We start from the raw sequence: 22,936 nt of genomic DNA on the forward strand, positions 1-22,936 counted from the left end.
GTCGCCTTGGCGTGCGACAGACGGGCTCAAATGATTTTGTACAAAATGTATTTGCTAAGCATCTCTAAGTTATTAGCATAGCATTTGCAATGTAATATACTTTTGTACTCTAATTTTGGTTTGTAGAGTGCTGTTGCATGTGTTTGTCAATTGCCTTCAAAAGTCACCTAATTAGTAAATAGAGTCCACCTCTGTGTAATTTATTCTCAGTTTAACTACAACTGTTCTGTGAAGGCCTCAGAGGTTTGTTAGGGAACATTGGTGATCAAACAGCATCATGAAAACCAAGGAACACGCCAGATGGTTCAGGGATAAAGTTGTGGAGAAGTGTAAAGCAGGGTTAGGTTGTAAACCTGGAGCACTGTTCAATCCATCATCCAAAAATGGAAGGAGCATGGCAGAACTACAAACCTACCAAGACATGGCTGTCCAACTAAAGCTAGTTTCCCACCTCCAGTCTGAACTCTGGCAGGCTGTTCTGGCCGACATACTGGGAATTGGCCAGACACAAACCGCAGCATTCAGCAGTTTGTGCTCGGCCAGTTCTCCAGATTGTCTGCTGGAATGCGGCTGGATCTCTGCTGGAACCCATTATACTGGATGAGGCTGAATGCTGTGAATTCCGGCAGGCTGTTCTCTGCCGAAGAGCCTGCTGGAATTCACACTGGAGGTGTGAAACTAGCCTAAGTTGACAGCCCAGGAAAGGAAAACAATAATTAGAAAAGCAAACAAGAAGCTCATGGTCACTCTGGAGGAGATTTAGAGATCCACAGTTCAGGTGGGAGAATCTTTCCATAGGACAACCATAAGTTGTGTACTCCACAAATCTGGCCTTTATGGAAGAATGGCAAGAAGAAAGCCATTTTTTAAAGCAAGCCATAAGACGCCCCATGTGCAGTTTGCCACAAGTCATGTAGGGGACACAGCAAACATGTGGAAGAAGGTGGGCAGATGAGTCCAAAGTTGAACTTTTTGGCCTAAATGCAAAACGCTGTGTGTGGCAGAAAACTAACACTGCAGATTACCCTCAACACACCATCTCCACTGTGAAACATGGTGGTGGCAGCATCATGCTGTGGGGATTCTTTTCTTCAGCAGGGACAAGGAAGCTGGTCCGAGCTGATGGGAAGATGGATGGAGCTTGATCCAGGGCAATGCTGGAGGAAAACCTGTTAAAGGCTGCAAAAGACTTGGGATGGAGTTTCACGTTCCAGCAGGATAACTACACTAAATATACAGCCAGAGCTACAATAGAATGGTTTAGAAAGATCATAGCATATTCATGTGTTAGAATGGCCTAGTCAAAGTCCAGATTTGAAAGTTGGTGTTCACAGACGCTCTCCCTCCAATCTGACTGAGCTTTAAATATTTTGCAAAGAAGAATGGGCAAAACTGTCAGCCTCTAGATGTGCTAAGCTGGTAGAGACATACCCCAAAAGACTTACAGTCTTAATTTCAGCAACAGGTGGTCCTACAAAGTCTTGACTCAAGGGAGCTGAATACAAATGCACACCACACTTTTAAGATTTTTTATAAAAAATGTTGATAAAGTTTTATGCTCTTTTCACTTCACACTTTACACATACTTGCCACTTTGCGTTTGTCTATCACATAAAATCCCAATAAAATACATTAAAGTTTGTGGGTGTATAATGAAAAAATTTGGAAAGGTTCAGGGGGTATGAATACTTATTCAAGGCACTGTATGTATGTCTTATTTGCTATGTCAAGGTCTAAAATCAGAAAAAAAAAAATACATTATAAAACCAGAACAGAACAATAATTAAAATGTTATGGCCGTGACTCCTTGGGAGCCGCATACAGTTGCCGCGGTTTGGGTTGCAGTGTCAACCGCAGCAGGAGGCATAATGTTGTTGGCCTCAAGTGCGGTTGCCGCGGACAACAGCTATGTGTGCGGTTCCCTTGGAGTTGTGTGCGCGTTTGTATGCACTTTGGTATGTCTGTGTGCACTCTGTGTTATGTGTGGTGTGCACTTACATCTTCCTCTCACTGTGGCTGTCCGTGGCAACGTTTGGTTATTGTGTACATGTGGTGGCAGTGTCCCAGCCTTCGGGCTGACTCCCGGGACATGGTTGCCACCCATGTCGTTGCCTGTGGCAACAGCCACAGTGTGTTCCTGAGTTTGACACTTTTCCCTTCTGTGGTATTGAAAGGGTTAACTCCCTTTCTGTGTGTGTGAGTCACGGGGTGTGTCTGACTGTTGGGTGTGGCCTCTTGGCTCTATAAAGCCTCAGTTGTAGGCAGTAGCCAGAGAGGGTGCTTCAGCCATGCTGGCTGGAGACATCCTCCTGGTTACTTACCAACTGCCAGTGGGGGCCATCCTTCTGGTCATAGCAAAATAATAATGTTGTTTGGTGTCTTGAAGATGTGTTTGGTTTTATGCTTGTTTATTGCACCTATGGTCCTGGGTTCCCGTGTGATGTGTGTTGTGTGCTGAGTCCTTGTGTTTGTGGATAGCAGTACTTCCACATGGGTTCCAGGCTTTGTGTCTGTGGCAGGTGAGTGCTATGTTTGTGGCAAGTGCCTGCCATTGCCATAGGTTGTACTTGTTCTCCCTTCCTTGCAGCTTGGCCAGTGAGACTCCTGTTCCTCCGTATCCAGAAGGAACAGGTTGTCTTACCCTGACTCCTAGTCCAGGGACCGGTCGGAGGGTGAGTCAGGGCTTCGAGGTTCCTGAGCATGGGTCCTCCTACCTTAAAGGTCGGCCCATGCAGCTAGGAGTTAGGGTCAGGTTAGGGACGTGATAGGAGGTGACCTGCTCCCTAATCCTGTTGTCCTGGTCAAGCAGCGACCATCTTCCATCATCACACGGCTGAGGGTTTTCCCCATCCTCAGCCGTGACAATGACAAATACCAGACCAGATCCGCTTTAAGTAAAAAGAATCCCAGACTCTAGAAGTAGTATGGACTCAAACTGATCAGAAAACTTAAACTAAGACAGACCCTAGAGCAGATTTGTAGATACTCACTACTCCCTTTTCCTGCACTGCCCAGACACTGGTGCAAACTATGTTGTACTGCTTGAGCAGAGCCTTCAGAATGTCTGTGTCATACTCAGGAGATTTACCTTCTCTTCTTTGAGCCTGGGAGGTCCCTCCCTTTTTTCAGTCGTTCCATAAAACATTTTAGACGATTTGGCCGGTATGATCTACAGTCAGGTTACAGGTTATGAGCGCCATAATATAGATCCATACCAAACAGATTTCTAACACAGTCATGTGCACGAGGCCTTAGAAGCAGTTTTGACATAATCGGTAGCTAGGGTTTATTATTACTTCATTATTTATTATGACATCTATTTTGAAAATTTCCCTCCAGTTGCTTCAATTGGAAATTGTGATACCCCAAGAAATCTTAAAGCAAGATTACACTTGCATTTTACTGTATCCCTACTGCCGCATATGCGACAAAACTGTGATGGATAGGGCATTCCATGGTTTAAAGGGGTTTTACAGAATTTAGATATTGATGGCCTATTCACACGATAGGTCATCAATATCAGATTGGTAGGGGCCCAACATCCCACACTTCAACCGATCGGGTGTTTTGGGAAGCTACTGGCACCAGAGACTATACAGTGAACAAAGCCAAATGCAGAATGCTCCATCCAATGCGTAGTGGTCGTGCCGGAGCACATGTGAATGAGAGTTGAGCTGCAGTATGTCGACACTGGAGACTACTGGAAACTACACAGTGAACAGAAACTTCCATCCACTGTATAGTTTGCAATGATAGCAGATTACCAAAACAGCTTATTCTGACTCAGATTGTTGTAATAGCGATTTATCCCTAGTGAGACCTCTATGCCTGGCCTGTATAAGCAGATATAATCACTGCGGACAATCCTTATCAGATAGCTTGAACTCACCAACACAGAGTTTATCCGTGTAAGTTGCTTTATTCTGTAAGCCAGATAACAGAGTACAGCAGAACAGATGGATTCTGGTATTGTGCGGTCAAAAGTTGATGCTTTTGTAAGCTTACATGAGAATACATGTGTACCTGTTCAATGCCTGAAGCAGTATGGAGAAACAGGAAGTGAGGTACACAGAAGAAGAGGTGGAGCAATGAAATGAATGACAGATATCACGAACAGAAAAACAAGCGCATTACAAAAACAGCCACTAGATGGGAGCATATAACCAAATATAGAATATCATATGAATTAAACTATATAGATTTTAACTGCGTAGCAGCACATAGCTGATTGGTGTGAGTGCGTAGTGTCACACCTCCACTGATCTGATATTGATGACCTATCCTGATGATAGGCCAGCAACATCTATTCACTGGAAAATCACTTTAAATAGCGATATTATGACCTAAAAGACAGCAAAAATGATAAAAATGTCAATCCCCTAGAAGCACAATATCACCAATATTCTGACTACCAACTATTCACTAACTGGGACACTAAGGGACCTCACTGCAAGCCCTTATAAACATTTATATGCCACTATTTTCAAACAAAACTTAGATTTATGCAACATATATATTTTACGGGTTCACAATTTCTTAATGCATGATCAATTTTAGCTTTATTCTCTTGTGTGGCGGAGGGACGACTTTGGGCACTAAGGCTTCAGGACATTGGGACATAGTTGTAGGTGCTTGTGAGGGATACCACCCCTCGTGCCCGCTTGGCGGCAACACGAGATGCAGTATGGTCACTGGTTACCAAGGCGTGACGTTACGCCCGCCTGGAGGAGCATGTAAGGTCAGCTTGGTACAGTTTACACCGACTCCTCCTGTCCACACGGGCACAGAGAGGCAACAAGCTGAGGGAGCCTGGTCACTGCCCCAGTGAAACAGTGCTAACTCAGCCCAGAAATCTGCCACCAGCTTATCGTTTGATATAAGCCCAGTCTGCTAACGGGATTATATAGGGTGAGAAACCAACCCGCGGTAGCTTATAAATAGGCTGAAACACAGACGTGGGGATTCGTGATCGAGACACAAGATTCAATTATATATTTAATCGCCTTAAGGGCACACTAGATAACACACTATACACAAAGAATATATACAGTGGTCTGAGGTTACGAATACAGGTAGTATGGTACAAACAGGAATACACAGAGAACAAGTCAGTTACTGAGTAGATTAATGTTCCTTTGGGTTACGATGGTGTAGTAGGCCCTGGCTGCGGTCAAGTGGGGGCAGTGATGTCAGCAGTTTCCAGGTATCTCCAAACACATGGCACGATGTGACACCCTTTCAGAGAAAGACACGCCCGCCTGCTGGCACTAGCCTTTTAAAATGTAGCCGCCCCTCCTCTCCCCACCTCTGGGAAGGATCCCTGCTGATCCTGGCAGCTCAATGACCCACAAAACCCTTTAGGGTTCATAGCTCCAGACCAGAAGGTCACAGAGAGATGGTTCTGGGACCAACAGACCCGCCTGGGTTCCGGCTACAATCAGAGTCCAAGCATGGTACCACTATTAGGTTTCTGTGGGGAGATATGTATATATCCCTTCCCTGGCACCCGACCTCCAACCTATGACCATGGGCATGTTGGTCTTTGCCCCAGGATCGCATAAATATATTTAACTTATGTCTGGGATGGAAAGGCGATTCATAATTCCTTATTAACCGCCGTTTCCATGATGTCTAGGGGGAAATTATAGATCTGGGCAAGGGCTGAGACCCCCTACAGAGAGGTTTTCCTGTAGGATTAGCTGGCCTCCATACTGGCTGGTTGAGGTGTGAATTCGTACACATGTGGCCTCCTTGAAGCCAGAACCCCTGTGGAGTTCACTACCTCTGCTATCTTTCAGCTGATGGCTGGCGTGGGGACATGGCTGACAGTAAATATTAATCCATATTCCTCACAGTGCTACTTCTGCAACCCCTATAATTACCTGTCTATATCACTAAGGCCTCGTTCACATTTCTGTGTCAGGGTCACGTCCGTGAAAAAAAAACCTATGTGTTTTATCTGTGAAGCTGTCCGTGAAGGATCCGTGGTTGGTCCGTGTGCCCGTTTTTGCCATCCGTGTGTCATCCGTAATTCACTGACATTGCTCAGCTGAAATTTAATTTCGAAAGAATCTACTATTAGTCTTCAGTGAAAAACGGACGCAACACTGACACAACACGGATGTTTGTCAGCGATTTTCACGGACCTATAGACTTCAATGGGTGTACTTCTCCGCATCACGGATCAAAGTAGTGCATGTCCCCGTGTTTTTTTTTTTACTGACCCATGGTCAGTAAATAAATACTGAGATGTAAACAGACATATTTAAATCAATGAGTACTTGTGCTGTCCGTGGAAAATGCGGACAGCACACGTCAGTAAAAAACAGAAATGTGGATGAGGTGTAAGGGTACGACCACACAGTGAAGTTTCTGCATGCAGTTTTGGGAGCCAAAACCAGGAATGAATTCAAAATAGGGTAGAAGTCGTATCTGTCCTTCATACTTTCTGTCTGTTTATGATCCTCTCCTGAATTTAGCTGCATGCAGATACCTGACCGTGTGGCCGTAACCCTAAAGCCCTTTGCAGACGAGCGTGTCTGGATTAGGTTCGGATGCGTTGCGGATGCGTTCAGTGAAAACTGTGCGATTTTGAAAGCAAGTCCATTCAGTTTTGTTTACGATCCCGTTAAGTTTTTATTGCACGGGTGCAATGCGATTTAATGCGTTTTGCACACGCGTGGTAAAAAACTGAATGTTTACAAACAACATCTCTTAGCAACCATCCGTGAAAAACGCATTGCATCCACACTTGCTTGCAGATGCGATGCGATTTTCATGCAACCCCATTCACTTCTATGGGGCCATCGTTGCTTGAAAATCGCAGAATATAGAACATGCTGCGATTTTCACGCAAGGCACAAGTGACGCATGTAAACCAAAGCTCATGTACACAGACCCATTGAAATTAATGGGTCCGGATTCCGTGCGGGCCCAATGCGTTCGCATCACGCATTGCACCCGCACGGAATACTTGCTCGTGTGAAAGGGTCCTTTTACACAGACAGATTTCTGACTTTAATAAGCGCCGATTGATGATATAGCCTTTTACACGGGCAGACAATTGTCTGAACAAACGGATGAAAGCGTGGACAATCAGGCACTACTTATAATCTTTCTTATGTGGATTCATTTCCATTATTGTTGGTAGCAAATCCCAGCGATGTGCTGATGCCGACAAATGATTTAATTTTTATAGGCACATAAAAGGTCCGATCAGCGGGCATACTGTAGAAGCATTTGCTTGTTGGAAAGCTGATCAATGGGCACCTGTATGTGGGGCTAAGATCAGAATGGAAATGAGTATTCTTAATTGCAATCGTTCACCTGATCATCTACTTGTGGTAAACCAAGCTGCTCCCCTGTACAGTGTTTTTGTAGAGGAGCGGCCCGCTACCCAGGTAGTATGGGTAGTACATTTTTTTTTTTTTTTAATTGGCTCTGTGGAGCCTCTGAGTCAATCTAATAAACCACAACATGAAGAGTCTGCCTGGCATCAAAGTCTCTAGTAAAAGGGATATTTTTATGTCTGCCAGCGTCTGCTTCACTGAACTACACTGTCTTGAGGTTTTCATATCGGAAGTTTACATTTCCTTCTGCTTAGTGTACCATGGGTGAGAAAACCATGGAAAGTTGTAAAGTCATTACCAAGTATTTTAAAAATGTCTCTGTATATTGCCTCAGAGGTTCACTTTGTTCTAAAAATGTACACTAATGGCTTGAAAACTTAAAATGTCCCAGTGAAAAACACATACACTATTTCGGAAAGGTTTTAGAGGACAGCAAACAAGGCAACTGCCAAAGCCCGACTTCCTGGACTGAACGTCTAGAATGGAGAGAAAAAAATCATTTCACTCTGCTGTCAGTTCCAGTAGTCAAGCAGATTGCGGAATTACAATGAGCAGTATTCTCTTCATTCAAATTAAAGGGCATCTGTCAGCAGATTTGTACCTATGGCGCTGGCTGACCTGTTACATGTGTACTCGGCAGCTGAAGACATCTGTGTTGGTTCCATGTTCATATGTGCCTGCATTGCTGAGAAAAATTATGGTTTTTTATATATGTCACTGAGCCTCTAGGTGCAATGGGGGCGTTACCGTTACACCTAGAGGCTCTGATCTCTCTGCAACTGCTGCGCCCTCTGCAGTTTATTGACAGGGCCAAGCAGTGTAAACATCACAACTCATGACTGTCAAAAAAAGTGGGGAGGGCGCGGCAGTGCAGAGAGAGCAGAGCCTGTAGGTGTAACAGCAACGCCCCCATGTCACGGTACCTTCTGTGACAGAGGTTAGAAGATCAGAGAGACTGACTGCATGTTAGGTCTCTTGATTCTCAGTGTTGTTTTTGGTAATGACCACACCTCTTGTCAGGTGCAGCTGGCGGTCATTACTGCTTCCCTATTTAGTTTGGTTTCACATTTCATACCATGCAATTGATATTCTCTGCTTGGATTTGGAAGAGTTGGTGTGGACCTTACCTGTGTTCCTGCTCATCCATTTTCTATAAGATAAGTTGTACTGCTCTTTGTATTTGGCTGTTCCCTTGTGCTTGTTGTTACTAGGCCTCAGGGAGACGCTGGTCCGTTCACCTGGGAAGGAACCAGTAGTCTCATCCCCTGCCACTACCTAGGGCATCTCAGGGCTCCTAGGGTCTAGGTTTCGGCCTATGTATTTTCCCACCTTCAGGGTCTATACATACTGACAGGAGTCAGGGCCAGATCTAGGGGTTTCCTAGGAGGTGACCTTTCCCTTCTCCCTAGCCTTGAGGTCTAGTTCTTTGTCTTCATCCTTCTGTTGTCCCTCTCCTCCCCATTATTCGTGACACCCCATTGGCCCTAGAGAGGTAGACAAGGAGATAAAGAAGCATAGTTTGAGGCAGGCTACAACTGCTTTGGATCTGAATTTGTGCTTGGCGTGGTTAAATTAAGGAGATGCTGATAAATACTTAGCCTTTAAATGTCCAGGCCTTTTGCTTCTCTGTTTGCTTGGGATAGTGTATGCTCTGTAAATTTGCTGCCAGATTTTCAGCATCTCATTCTAGTCTATTGTGTTGTGCCTGTGTATCCTGGAACTTGTAGTCCTTCAGTTTTTCATTGCAGTCAACATTGAAATTGGTTGATTATTATTTACCTATGCTTCTGTTTGTTGTCTGTCATGCTGGCTTATCATTTATCTGTTCCCATCTTCTCCATTGTTGGACTCCCATCTCATCCCTGGCCATCATCATTTAGTTCTATTGGTGAGTTTATTTCAGTAAATTGTTGTAAATTTTTCTTGCAATGGTCTGGTTGTTGTGCAGTTCAGCCCTACTGCAATTCATAGGGTATCCAAAAGACAATGTTAGTACCCGGGAAAGGCAGCTGCATCTTGTGAACAATTGGCATTTTTATAGACACCTCTATTAACTCACAATTTGATAATAGTGAGTATGAAATAGGTTTTCTAAACTGGACAATTATTCTAAAATAAAGAATATTATTATATTTACATTAAAATGTAATTCAATGACAGTTGTTTTATTATGCAGAATTTTACACAAGGAGGCGAGTCAGAAGGTTCTCGATGTGCCACCCGTCTGGAACTCCTCCAGCGTGGATGTGATGAAAAACAATTGATGGACCCGAAAGGACTTGTTCAGTTCCTTAAGGATGTGCCCTTGAGTGACAATGCTGATGAAGAGACAGTCACACAACTAGCTCCACAGAAGGTCTATCTAAAGCTACGCCCTGGTAAGACCCACATAACATTTCTTGCTGGTTATATAATCTGCCGAAACCATTTATGTGCAATGTACAGGGGATTTCTATAAAAATGATATGTAAATCAGCTCTTAGCAAGCTCTGCCTCTAATGCCATTAGGTATAAGGCAGCTATCCTATAAGTCAATGTTCTACCTTTTAAATAGGCCTTGCAACATGACTTGGATAATAAGTAAGCCAGTACCTCATCTGCAGACAGATGCTTTGGAGTGACTGCCTCTCCCCAGTGCAGACCAGAGAGTACTAGCTTAATGGAGTGAGAGGCCTAGGTCAGGATTTGTGGGATACTATGTCTCCAAGTCTAATTGGTGTGAGGAGTTTTATAGGTCAGACAATACTCCTCCGAAATTCTGGAAAGAGGATATGCAAATTTGCTCTTAACAAGCTCTGATGGCATTTGAGGCAGAGCTTGCTAAGAGCTAATTTGCATACCATTTTCCCAGAATTCCAGAGGAGCATTGTCTGGCCCATAAGAATCCTCATGCCAATTAGGGGATTTCTAGTAGTTTTAGGTGAAGAATGCTTGTAGATGGGAAAAATATGTATTATGGGGGTCATTTACTAACAGATATACAGATATTTCACACAAACCTTTATGTAAACTAGTACAATGAAGGCATGAGTAACTGGGCACTGCTGTCTACATTTGTTAACGCTTTAAAGGAAATGCATCACCAAAAAAAATCTCTATTGTTTAAATCAGGTTAGTATTTGCAATATATTTTAAAGAACTTTTAGTGATTTTTTGTTTTTCATTTTCCATGTGACTGCATATATTTTAAAAACCCTGAAAAGTTGCAGTTTACACCCTGGCTACTGAGCTTCATAATAGACTGACCTTTCCTGCTTTGTAGAAATCAATTTTCAGAAGTCATCTCATTATCATCACAGACACAAGACTTACCATTCACACTAAGGTATGGTCACAGCTTACTTCCTTTTCCTCCCTGCACAATGACCTCTGCACAGGCCACAGAGCATGGCTGCAACATTCTTCCATAGAAAGCAATGAAGATCTGCAGTCCACAGCTTAAGCAAGATGTCTGCCCCCATACATATATATACAGAAAATAGAAAAAAAAAAAAGTAGGCTATTCCTTCCTTTTACAAGCTAAATATTACTATTTTTTTCTTTAGTGCATTTTAGTACATATCATATGAATTTATTTTGTTATAATATATTTTAATATATTTTGGAGGACATCCATAATCAAACACCTTTCACCCTCTTTGTGCAGCAATAACCAGATAACCCTACTTCCTCCTTCCACTCTGCAATCTTGTCTTCACCAGTGGCAGTGTAAAATCTGCACTGAAATTACTAGAGACCTAAAAATATTTCTTTAAGCCTTTGTCTTCTAATGATAATGAGGTGATAACATTAGTTTTTCTGTATGTTGTAAAGCGAGATGCTTTTATAAAGATCTGGAAGTATCTGCTGCCATCTAGTGGTCAGTGTAACAACTGCAATATTTCAACAATTATCTTTGCATGGATTGGCGCAAAAATCAAACTATTTTTTCTAAAAATAATTTTAAAATGTCTCTTCCTGATGGCACTTTGCCCTACAATCTCTATATTTTATTATGTACTGCCAGTGTCTCATTATTACTAACTGGATTTCAGGAGAGAAAAGAACATTTCAAGTGAGATTCAAACGTGCCGAGGGGTACCCTATTGATCTCTATTACCTGATGGACTTGTCTTACTCCATGAAGGATGATTTGGAAAATGTGAAGAAATTAGGAAGTGACATTCAAGAAGTGCTACACAATGTCACCAAGTCTGTACGCATTGGTATGATCCATGTGACAAATATAGCATTAAAATAGATAACATTACAGTTTCGAGATAAAGTAGGTAAACCCTTTTGGAATGACATGGATTTCGACATTGATTATTAATAAATTGTGGTGTGGTATTATCTAATTGAGGAGGAATTTGGGACGATTCCTCCCCGCAAATGTGTCTCAGTTCATCAATGTTTCTGGGATGTTTTGCATGCAGAGCCCTCTTGAGGTCATACTGCAGCATTTAGATAGGGTTAAGGTCATCACTCAGACTGGGCCATTCCAAAACGCAAATCTCCTTCTTTTTCAACCTATATATACTTGTGTTCTTTGGATCATTATCTTTTTGCATCTCCCAACATCTCTTCAGCTTAAGGTCACAGATGGCTGCTCTTACATTCTTCTGTTTTTCTACACCTCACAATTCCATTGTTCCTTCAGTGATAATAAGGGGTCCAAGCAGAGAAGGTGCCCCAAACCATGATGCTTCCTCCACCAAGTTTGACAGTTGGGATGAGGTTATGGTGTTGGTGTACAGTGTTCTTTTTTTTACAAACACATTGTTGTGCATTTGTGCTAAAAGAAAAGTCCACTTTTTTCTGATCTGTCCATACAACATATCCTTGTGGAACCATCCAGATAGTTTTGGGGAAACCTCAGATGGGATGCAATGTTTTTTTTTTTCAACAGCAGTTGCTTCCTTTGTGGTGTCTTCCCATAATAAGGCTACATTCACACGTCAGTATTTTTCTATAATCCGAATTTCGGTCCGTTTTTTGCGGATCCGTTGTTCCTGAAAATGTTTCCGTATGTCATCCGTTTTTTGCGGATCCGCAAAAAACGGAAACATGTATACATTTCAATAATCAAATAAAGTTGTTTGGATTTCTTTGAAAAAAAATTGAAAAAAAAAAAAAAAAAAAATTTGCTATGTGTTTCCAGGAACGGATTCCGCAAAAAACGGAAGACATACGGAATGACATCCGAATGTCTTCCGTTTTTTGCGGAACCATTGACTTTGCATTGTACCAGGATCCGATTTTTCAGGAACATAATAGGACATGTTTTATATTTAAACGGACATGCGGAACGGAACAACGGAAACGGACAGCACACATTGTGCTGTCCGATTTTTTCCAGGACCCATTGAAAATGAATGGGTCCTGATCTGGTCCTGATCTGTTCCGCAAAAAACGGAACAGATCAGGAAAGAAAAAACGGACGTGTGAATGGACCCTAAGGGTCCATTCACACGTCCGTTTTTTCATTCCTGATCTGTTCCGTTTTTTCAGGAACAGATCAGGACCAGATCTGGACCCATTCATTTTCAATGGGTCCTGGAAAAAATCGGACAGCACAATGTGTGCTGTCCGTTTCCGTTGTTCCGTTCCGCATGTCCGTTTAAATATAAAACATGTCCTATTCTTGTCCTGAAAAATCGGATCCTGGTACAATACAAAGTCAATGGATCCGCAAAAAACGGATGACATTCGGATGTCATTCCGTATGTCATCCGTTTTTTGCGGATTCCGTTCCTGGAAACACATAACAATTTTTATTTTTTTTTTTCTATTTTTTTTCAAAGAAATCCAAACAACTTTATTTGATTATTGAAATGTATACATGTTTCCGTTTTTTGCGGATCCGCAAAAAACGGATGACATACGGAAACATTTTCAGGAACAACGGATCCGCAAAAAACGGACCGTTTTTCAGGATGAAAAAAAACAGGACGTGTGAATGGACCCTTACACTATTCTTTTTTTTTTTTTTTTGAAGTTTTAAAAGAATACAACAACTCCAAGATAGAACAATTAACAGACAGCACACTCGCAGGTGTAGTTCAGGCAAGCCAAAGTCACAGTACAGAATAAAACACCATTCTTGTTCAGTGTTTTTAAAATAGTAGACACGTGAACAGATGATTTTGCAGTGTTTGAATCTTCTGTCGGTCTTTTCCTGTTACCCTTGGGTTCTCATATATTCCAGGATTGCCTGTTTTGCTCTTAGAGTGATCTTAACAGGACACCCACTCCTAGGGAGAATAGCAACAGTCCTAAATGTTCTCCATGTGTAGTGTGGGGATTCGCTCTGGTAGTTAGGACTAGCGGATGCAGTATAGAGGCAAAGTACACAGTTCTTGAATCAAACTGCAGTGTTTATTCATACATTGGTGTATAACAAAATGCAGATAAGGTGTATCACAAATTGCAGGTGGCTTGGTGTTTGTTCACACACAAGGAAAGTCCATAAACAATAAAAGTCACCTTTTTTCCTGGGGGTTAATTCACACACTGTTAGCCGTTCAGCATCATCAAGTCCATAGGCGGCCTGTTTGCCTATAGAGGGGCCTGAGTCCTCCAGCCCGGCTAAAACCTCAAATCCCAGCACAGCCCTCAGTTCACAGCACACAGACTCCTGAGCTCCACTGTCAGAGGGAGGTAAATCCACACACCTGGCAGTGCTGGCTGGATTTTATGCCTGGCAAAACCTGGCCTGGAACATGGGGAGTAGTCACCCACCCAGCACTTTGACTACTCCCAGTAAGAGCCGTCCCGGATCAGCTATAACAGCCATGCTAAATCTTTAGGTGTCAATTAGCAATAGCTGCTGCTGACACATAAAATACCAGCTCTTATTTCACCGAGGCCAGGAACCTTGTAGACACATACCTTCCATCCACAATGATTCCAGGTACCTTCTTACAGTAGATACATTTGTATAACTGTGGATTAATGTACATCCAGGTCTCTAGCAATAATTTTTCAGCAGCATCACTCTTTATAATACCTGTTTTGAAGTCTTCTGAAAGTTGCTCGCATGAAATCATGGTTCGCGCTAACCAATCTTTCTTGAGAACAATAGATTTTTCACTAACCAGGCTTTGTATGCCTTTATTTAATTGCCAAGGAACCTGTAAAACCCACACTTCTAATCTTATCTCTTTAATTGAAATTCCTTCTGCCAGTAAGCTTTTGCAGAAGTCATTAATGCAGAGATGTTTAAAGGGGTTGTCTCATCATGGACAATGGGGGCATATCGCTAGAATATGACCCCATTGTCTTACAGGTGTGGGTCCCACCGCTGGGACCCACACCTATATTGAGAATGGAGCCCCGCAAGTGAAGGAGGGTGCACTGCTCATGTGCAGCCGCCCCCATTAATTTTCTATGGGGTTGGCAAAAATAGCCGAGCACTGGCTATTGAATGAATGGGAGCGGGGGCCACGCATGTGTGGTACGCTCCTATTCACCTCTATAGGGAGCCGGCTTGGTGGTGGCTGGACCGGAGTCCTCCAGCCACCACTTTGCGGGGCTCCGTTCTCGATATAGGTGCCGGTCCCAGCAGTAGGAACCGCACCTATAAGACAATGGGGGCATATCCTAGCGATATGCCCCCATTGTCTATGATAAGACCACCCCTTTAAGGCTGTATTACACAGCCCAATGTTGCAACCGGCTGACGGTAGGGAAGTGTTCCCACGTGGCAATCGCCTGCTCGATAGCGGAGGAGAATTCTGCTGTTACATGCAGTGATCTCCTCTGCAGCACAGGGATGAGAGATCTCTATGCCATAGCTGGTCCCCATGCTGTCTAGTGGTTTGCCAACTGCAAATCGTTATTAGACACCCCGCCCTGTCGCCTGAAAACGAGAATTTTTGAACGTATCAAAAGATTTGGATTGCCTGACAATTGAACATTTGCTGGTTCAGCGTAATACAGGATTTACTCCATGTGCTCAATAAAAGACATGAAATATTAAAATAATACTTACCTCCAGATTATTATCATTCAATACTGTTTATTCACAAGTTATTGATGTGTACCTACCAATGGCATAGCGTGGGTTGCCAGCACCCAGGGCAAGCCAAGTATTGTGCCCCCCCCCAACCTGTGGCCACGCCTCTTTTTTACAGATAATGTAGTAGATGTCACCTGCAGTCCTATGTAACACCACAGATAACACAGTGATGACTCTCTGAGGACAGATAATGTAGTAGATGGGTGTGAGCCCCCAGAATTCAGAACACGCACAGTGTGACCTGAAGTCTGGGGCCAGGCTGCTACAGGGTGGGCCAAATTCTATATCCCCCCTCCCATTACTACAGAACATACAGGGTAATACAGCGCCCCATACCTCTTACATCCAGTGACGTCTCTTTGATGTAGATGTTCTCTTTCCTCATCTTCTCCTTTCAGACCTTCAGACCAGACCACCATTTTTCAGCCATTTCTCGTCTCTGCAGTTTGACAAAAAAAATCTCGGTTTACTACTTTTCCATCATCCTCCCATCTTCTGGACAAATAATCCTACCACCCCCAATACTGTGCCGCTGTACTCCCCAATACTATACTGCAGAAACAGATAAACCTGCTGAAAATACTAGTGCCACACAGATAATGCCCCCTTCAATAATTATTCCACACACTGTCCTAAAATAACTGCCCCCAGCAAATAGTGCCCCTGACACTAATAGTGTAAACATAACGTCGCCCAAAAATAATTGTGGTAAGCTGATACTGTGCCAAGGTGCCCCCACAGTAATAGTGCTCCCAAAAGTCCCAGCAATAGTAATAATTCTCTGCTAGAGCACACATGGTAGCAATAGTGCTCCTACAGTGCCCCCAACATGTCCCCACTGTGCCCCAGAAGTAATAATGCTCCCATAGTGCCCATACTAGTAATCATGTTCCCCATAGACCCCCAGTAGTAATAAAGCCCACCATAATGCCCCCCAGTAGTAATAATTCTCTTTATAATGTGACAGTACAAAAAATGCTTCCTTATAATGTGCTAGTGCAAAAAATACCCCCTTTTAATGCCCCCAGTTGAGCTAATGTCCCCATAGTGCCCCTATAATGTGCCAGTATAAAATACCCCTATATAGTGCCCCTAGTAAATGCCCCCATAGTGCTCCTCTCCCCCTTCCTCCTAGTGCCCCCCATAATGTACCAGTATAAAATTCCCCATATATAGTGCCCCAGTAGATGTCCTCAGTGTCCCCCATAATTTGTAAGTATAAAATAGCACCTTCTAAGTGCCCCTTGTAGATGACCCCATAGTACTCCTCTCCCCCTTCCCCATAGTACCCACCATAATGTGTCCCAGTATAAAATGCCCCTATACAGATCCCCCCATATAAAATACCCCTTCTTTGTGGCCTCAGTAAAAGCCCCCATATTGTTCATTCCCCCATAGTGCCTCCCATATAAAATAATCCTTCTTTGTGGCCTCAGTAGATTCCCCCATAGTGCCACCCGATAATGTGCCAATAAGAAGTGCCCCCATAGATGCCCCCCAATAATGTGCCAGTAACAAGTGTCCCTATAGCGCACTTGTACTTATAAACACTTATACTTACCTCCATTAGGCTGGCAGCAATGCGATGCAGGCCTCTTCCGGCCTGGGTCCCGCGCTGTACGGCTCAGGCGGCGCGATGACGTCAGAGACACCGGCCTCTGATGCACTGGCCCACTTGTCACCAGGGCCGCACCGCCTGAGGGGATCTCCTCACCTCGCCTAATTGACTATGTGGCCCTTCTGGCGCCCCCTGCAGTTTTGCACCAAGAGCAACGGAACCCCCCCCCCCCCCGGCGTCCCCAATGCTACGCCACTGGTACCTACTAAATGGCTGTATAGATATATAACGGACGAACCCGCCAATTTCCAATTTTTTAGGAGCCATCTTAATTATATGGGGGGATTCTCCTTTAACTGCAGATAAAGATTTGGAAGGAGAATGGCAATAGCTAAAGGCCCCTTTACACTGCACAATTTAGCAGACGATTGTCAGGAGGGAAGCGTTACTTCCCAGCAATTGCCTGCTAGTCAGTGGAGGAGACCATTATATTTACATGCAGCGATCTCCATAGTATAGGGAAGAGTGACTGCTGCTAATGCCATCGCTCATCCCCATACAGAATCATTGTTTGTCGGCACCGGAGCCTTATTGAAACGCCACAATCTGCTGATGGCAAACAATGATTTAGGTCACTGTATGGAAGGTCTATTGAACGAGCGTTTACACAGGGCAATGTGTTGCTGGCAAATGATCACTTTATTTGTCACATAAACATCTGGATGACCCAATGAAAGAGGGCTTGCTCTTTTTCGAGTGATCAGCAGCACATTTACATGGGCCAGTTTTCAAGATCAAGCATTTGTAGGAACATTCATTCCAATTATTGGCTGGTAATCTACACATATAAGTGGGACCCAAGAGTGGTAAAGAATGGTTGTATCTCTGAATTACCTATTGTAAATTTTGATATATATCAGACTATTGTAGTTTACTAAGCATCTGGCTGAGCGGGGATACATTCTATTGTCTCTCAGTAGGGTTTGATTTTGAAACAGCATTGTTTTACATGGTACTAAATGGATTTATGTCTCGGTTTCTACACTATTTTTCTGATATGCTTAAGGGGTCCAGCAATGCCATCATCAGCAGGGGACCATTCTATTAAAAAGTTTGGCCTATTCCTAGCAAAGGCCATGAATCTGTTAGCCCTTTAATGCATCAGCATATCAAACAGGACAGAAGTGTGGAAGAAGTAAGTTATGGAGAGATGTATAAATAACGTGGGAACTATGGTTGCCACTTATGGTAGCAATGGAATAAATCTTTAAATCTGTTCTCTGGTTTCATATTGAACGTTTTATATCTGTCCAAACACCTTATATTTTTGCCCTATATACCTTCTTTCATGTTAGTACTTTTTATCCGATGTCCTCACCATTACTGCATCCTGGCAGTAAGTTTACATGCAGAACTTCCTATGGTCCAGTCACTAATGAACTCTGTGACGTAAAACATTGCTGTAATGGGAAGTCTGTGAATTGTGCCAGTGGTGTATGTGTCTCTGACTATACATTTTCTATGCAGGTTTCGGCTCATTCGTGGATAAGACAGTGTTACCATTTGTGAACACCATGAAATGGCACATGCAGAATCCTTGTCCATCCCGAACAGAGAGCTGTCAGCCGCCCTTCAGCTACCGCCACGTCCTGTCTTTAACTTCAAATCTAACCTTATTCCAACAACGAGTCAGTGCTGAGAATATCTCAGGAAATCTGGACACGCCCGAGGGAGGATTTGATGCCATACTACAGGCAGCTGTGTGCACTGTAAGAACACAAGGCATAGAATACTGAGTAACTGAAGAGAACTGAATTTTAAGTGCACAGGGAATGGTGCACTTTAGGTAGTAAAAAGACTAAGAAAAATACAAAATCCATTAATAAAGTATATTAGAAAAACTTTTATTAGGGCATTAGGGACATCTTATTAAAATTTTAGTCAAAGGTTTAGTTACTCTTTAAGTACAGTACCACATATTTTCCACTGAAAGAAATGTCACATAGAAAAAATAACCATCATTACCTGGCTGTAGCCACCAATCCACAGATTCTGGTGCTGTTTTTTTGTTTGTTTTTTACAGCATTGGAGTTCATGGAATGGCAGTTACAGTCAGGAAATGGTGGCCACCGTGTCTGGAGGGCATGACAGGACCTCTTTGAAGGGCTTGTGCCAAGATATAAAGATATCCAATAACCACAGGATAAGTATCTGATTGGTGGGGTCCAACCAATCGAACCACCACCAATCACAAAAACTGAGGTTGAGCATGCACCCTGCTACTCCATTCATTCTCTATAGGAGTACTAGAGATAGCTGAGAGAACATGTGACTACACTGATGCTGTTTGAAGAAAATGTAGGATTTGTAGTGGGAGTTTTTCAAAAGCGTTGGTGCCCATGGATGCAATAGCAAAATTTATAGAAATTTATAGAAACCGAATTTTACGGACAATTGCTAATTTTAGAATATTACAAAAGTCTTATTATAAATAAAAAAAACAACAACTAAATTATTGATAATAATTGACTAAAATTTGGCACAGAGTCCGAACTAGATTTCCATTACATTGATACATAGCATGAGGTCTTCATTAGATAAAGGTTAGAAGACAGATTTAGTGGTTTAGAGCTTGGACTGGCTATGAACCTTTCAAATTTCTGCAAGAATGTAAATTTTTTGGATTAGTACCTACAATGGAGGCCAGGGGAAGGAAGCCTAGTGTTGAAATACTTCTTCTGCTCCAAAAATAGATACAATCCAGCAGCTACCACTAGGGGGAGCTCAGAACAAAGTGATGATTTACAGCTTCCACCGAAGTCAGTTGAAACTGTATACATTTCTATGCATTGAGCTCTCTTGAGTGGTGGTTGCAGGCAGCCAGTTTTACCATGTTCAGCGAAGCAGAAGATTTATCACTGTATTTATGCCGTTACCATATATAAATACATTGAGAAATATAAAGAAATATGATGTTGAAAATAAGCACTATATTTATAAAGCATCTGTTACATATTTCTAAACATAGAATTTGTATGAAAAGGGTGAGATGGAGGGCTATTAAAAAAAAATAATAATAATAATTTGGAGAGTCGCGCTTGGTATTCTGCACTACGTGGGAATGTTTGTCACACACATACTGGGAAACTGAATGGGTGGCCCATGCAAGTTTTGCTATAGGATCAGTGTATGCCCTTGGTTAGAATGCTCACAGTTTCAAGTGGTCTTAAGAAGTTACCGTATATTACCATGTGGAAAATTGTGAAAAAAATTATGAAAAAATGTACACACATAGAAAATTAAAATGAGGCAATGTATACCCAATATGGGGTGATGTAAATAAAAAATTACGTTTTGGTCTTTGGACCTTTATCACTAAGTCGCTGTGGGAAAAAAAAAAGATCAAACATTACTATAAGCAGCAGTTATACAGTGCCTTGAAAAAGTATTTATACTCCTTGAACCTTTTCACATTTTTTTCACACTCCACCAACAAACTTAAATGTATTTTATTGGGCTTTTATGTGATAGAGTCCAGTGATAGGCAAACTACGGCTCTCCAGCTGTTGTAAAACTACAAATCCCATCATGCCCTGCTGTAGGCTATTAGCTGTAGGCCGACTGGGCATACTGGGAGTTGTAGTTTTACAACAGCTGGAGAGCCACAGTTTGCCCATCCCTGTGATAGACCAACACAAAGTAGCAAGTTTGTTTGAAGTGAAAAGAAAATGAAACATGGTTTTCAAAATTCTTAATTAAAAAAAAATCTGAAAAGTGTGGCATGCATTGGTATTCAGCTCAAAACTTTGTAGGACCACCTTTTGCTGCAATTACAGCTGCAAGTCTTTTGGGGTATGTCTCTACCAGCTTTGCACATCTAGAGGCTGAAATTTTTGCCCATTCTTCTTTGCAAAATATCTCAAGCTCAGTCAGATTGGATGGAGAGCATCTGTGAACACCAACTATCAAATCTGGACTTTGACTAGGCCATTCTAACACATGAATTTGCTTTGATCCAAACCATTCTATTGTAGCTCTGGCTGTATGTTATGTTTAGTTGTCCTACGAGAAGGTGAACCTCCGCCCCAGTCTCAAGTCTTTTGCAGCCTTTAACAGGTTTTCCTCCAGGATTTCCCTGTATTTCCCTGTATTTAGCTCCATCTATCTTCCCATCAACTCTGACCAGCTTCCCTGTACCTGCTAAAGAAAAGAATCCCCACAGCATGATGCTGCCACCACCATGTTTCACAGTGGAAATTGTGTGTTCAGGGTGATGTGTAGTGTTAGTTTTCCACCACACATAAGGGTTTTGTCTTTAGGCCAAAAAAGTTCAACTTTTGCCTTATCTGAACAGAGTACCTACTTCCACATGTTTGCTGTGTTCCCTTCATGGCTTGTGGCAAACTGCAAACAACTGTGGATAGATTCTCCCACCTGAGCAGTGCATCTCTGCAGCTCCTTCACAGTGACCATGGGCCTCTTGGCTATTTCTTTAATTAGTACTCACTTTGCCGGGCTGCCAGTGGACCACAATTTTCCCTGACCTGTCTGGTGTGTTGCTTAGTTTTCATGATGCTGTTTGATCCCTAATGTTCACTAACAAACCTCTGAGGCCTTCACAGAAAATCTGTAGTTATACTGAGAATAAATTACACACAGGAGGACTCTACTAATTAGGTGACTTCTGAAGGCAATTGGTCACATTGGATTTTATTTATAATAGTACAAGGGACTGAATACATATGCACACCACACTTTTCAGATTTTTATTTTTTTTTCAATTTTGAAAAACGTATCATTTTCTTTTCACTTTACACATACTTGCCACTTTGAGTTGGTTTATCACATAAAATCCTAATAAAATATATTTAAGTTTGTGAGTGTAATATAAAAAAATGTGGAAAATTTCAAAGGGTATGAATACTTTTTCAAGGCACTGTAAGAGGGTAAATAGTACCTAGACTGCATAACAGAACATGTGCAAGACCAAGAAAGATTGTGAATTGTCTGCGATCTCTGCAATAAATGTGCTCCTAGCCATAGACAATGTCTTACATACTGTGGGCTCATGGATAGACACTGCGCTCATGAAAGGCTGAAGTAAGATATAGAACATTAGACAATCCCTTTATGGTAGTCTATCAGATATACTAGATCACTTCCTCTATGAATGAAATCTCTATTGCAGGATCACATCGGCTGGAGGAACGTTACGCGGCTGTTGGTCTTTGCCTCTGATGATGTCTTTCACATGGCAGGGGATGGTAAATTGGGTGGTATCTATATCCCCACCGATGGGCACTGCCACCTAAATGAGAATGGAGAGTATTACAACAGTAATATGTTTGTGAGTTATTCTAATCATTATACCCCTAGTCCTCAATATGCCCATTATAACCTCTGGACTGGAAGAAACCGTTCATTCTCCGTGTGTCTCTTGTACAGGATTATCCATCAGTCGGGCATCTTTCGCAGATCCTTACAGCAGCCAATATTCAACCTATATTTGCGGTCACAAGTAATGTCCTCCCCACCTATCAGGTGCGTACAAAAAAGACATCTATTTAGGAGGAGTAACTGGGCTTCACTGCCACTGACTTTCCAGTCTGGGATTTAGTGAGCATCAGACTGACCACTAGGGGTGCTATGCTCTGGATTAATACTGACGTCTATGCCCTTGTCTTGGCATCCATATATGTTTTCTAGTGTATCTAAGCAGATAATGGAAATATGATGTGAACATAGCCTTAATGCAGTTGGCTCAACTCAGAGATAGATGGCATATCACTAGGACAGGGATGGCCAACCTGCGTCTCTCAAGCTGTTGTAAAAGAACAGTTCCCACCGTGCCCGGCTGTAGGCAGTCTTTGCATGCTGGGAGTTGTAGTTTTGCAACAGCTGAAGAGCCGCAGGTTGGCCATCCCTGCCCTAGTGATATGCCATCTATGTCAGATAGGTGCAGGTCCAAGTGATATGCATCAAGGTGTGAGATGAACCCCTTTAAGTATACAATTTCATTTTCGTGATTAC

The 22,936-nt window shown here is 42.6% G+C and overlaps 1 protein-coding gene across 2 annotated transcripts in view; it reads left to right on the forward strand.

Annotated features, from left to right (window-relative positions):
- The window catches only part of ITGB7 (integrin subunit beta 7), a 123,062-nt gene that overhangs the window by 80,014 nt on the left and 20,112 nt on the right, over positions 1-22,936 (forward strand). For both annotated transcript variants that reach the window (XM_044284844.1, XM_044284845.1), the window contains exons 4-8: positions 9,526-9,727; positions 11,384-11,554; positions 18,434-18,675; positions 22,095-22,253; positions 22,352-22,447. In XM_044284844.1, the coding sequence (XP_044140779.1) occupies positions 9,526-9,727; positions 11,384-11,554; positions 18,434-18,675; positions 22,095-22,253; positions 22,352-22,447 (870 nt within the window). The remainder of the gene's footprint in view (positions 1-9,525; positions 9,728-11,383; positions 11,555-18,433; positions 18,676-22,094; positions 22,254-22,351; positions 22,448-22,936) is intronic.

Source organism: Bufo gargarizans, chromosome 3 (genome assembly GCF_014858855.1).
Source record: "Bufo gargarizans isolate SCDJY-AF-19 chromosome 3, ASM1485885v1, whole genome shotgun sequence".
In the NCBI taxonomy this organism is placed as follows: domain Eukaryota; kingdom Metazoa; phylum Chordata; class Amphibia; order Anura; family Bufonidae; genus Bufo; species Bufo gargarizans.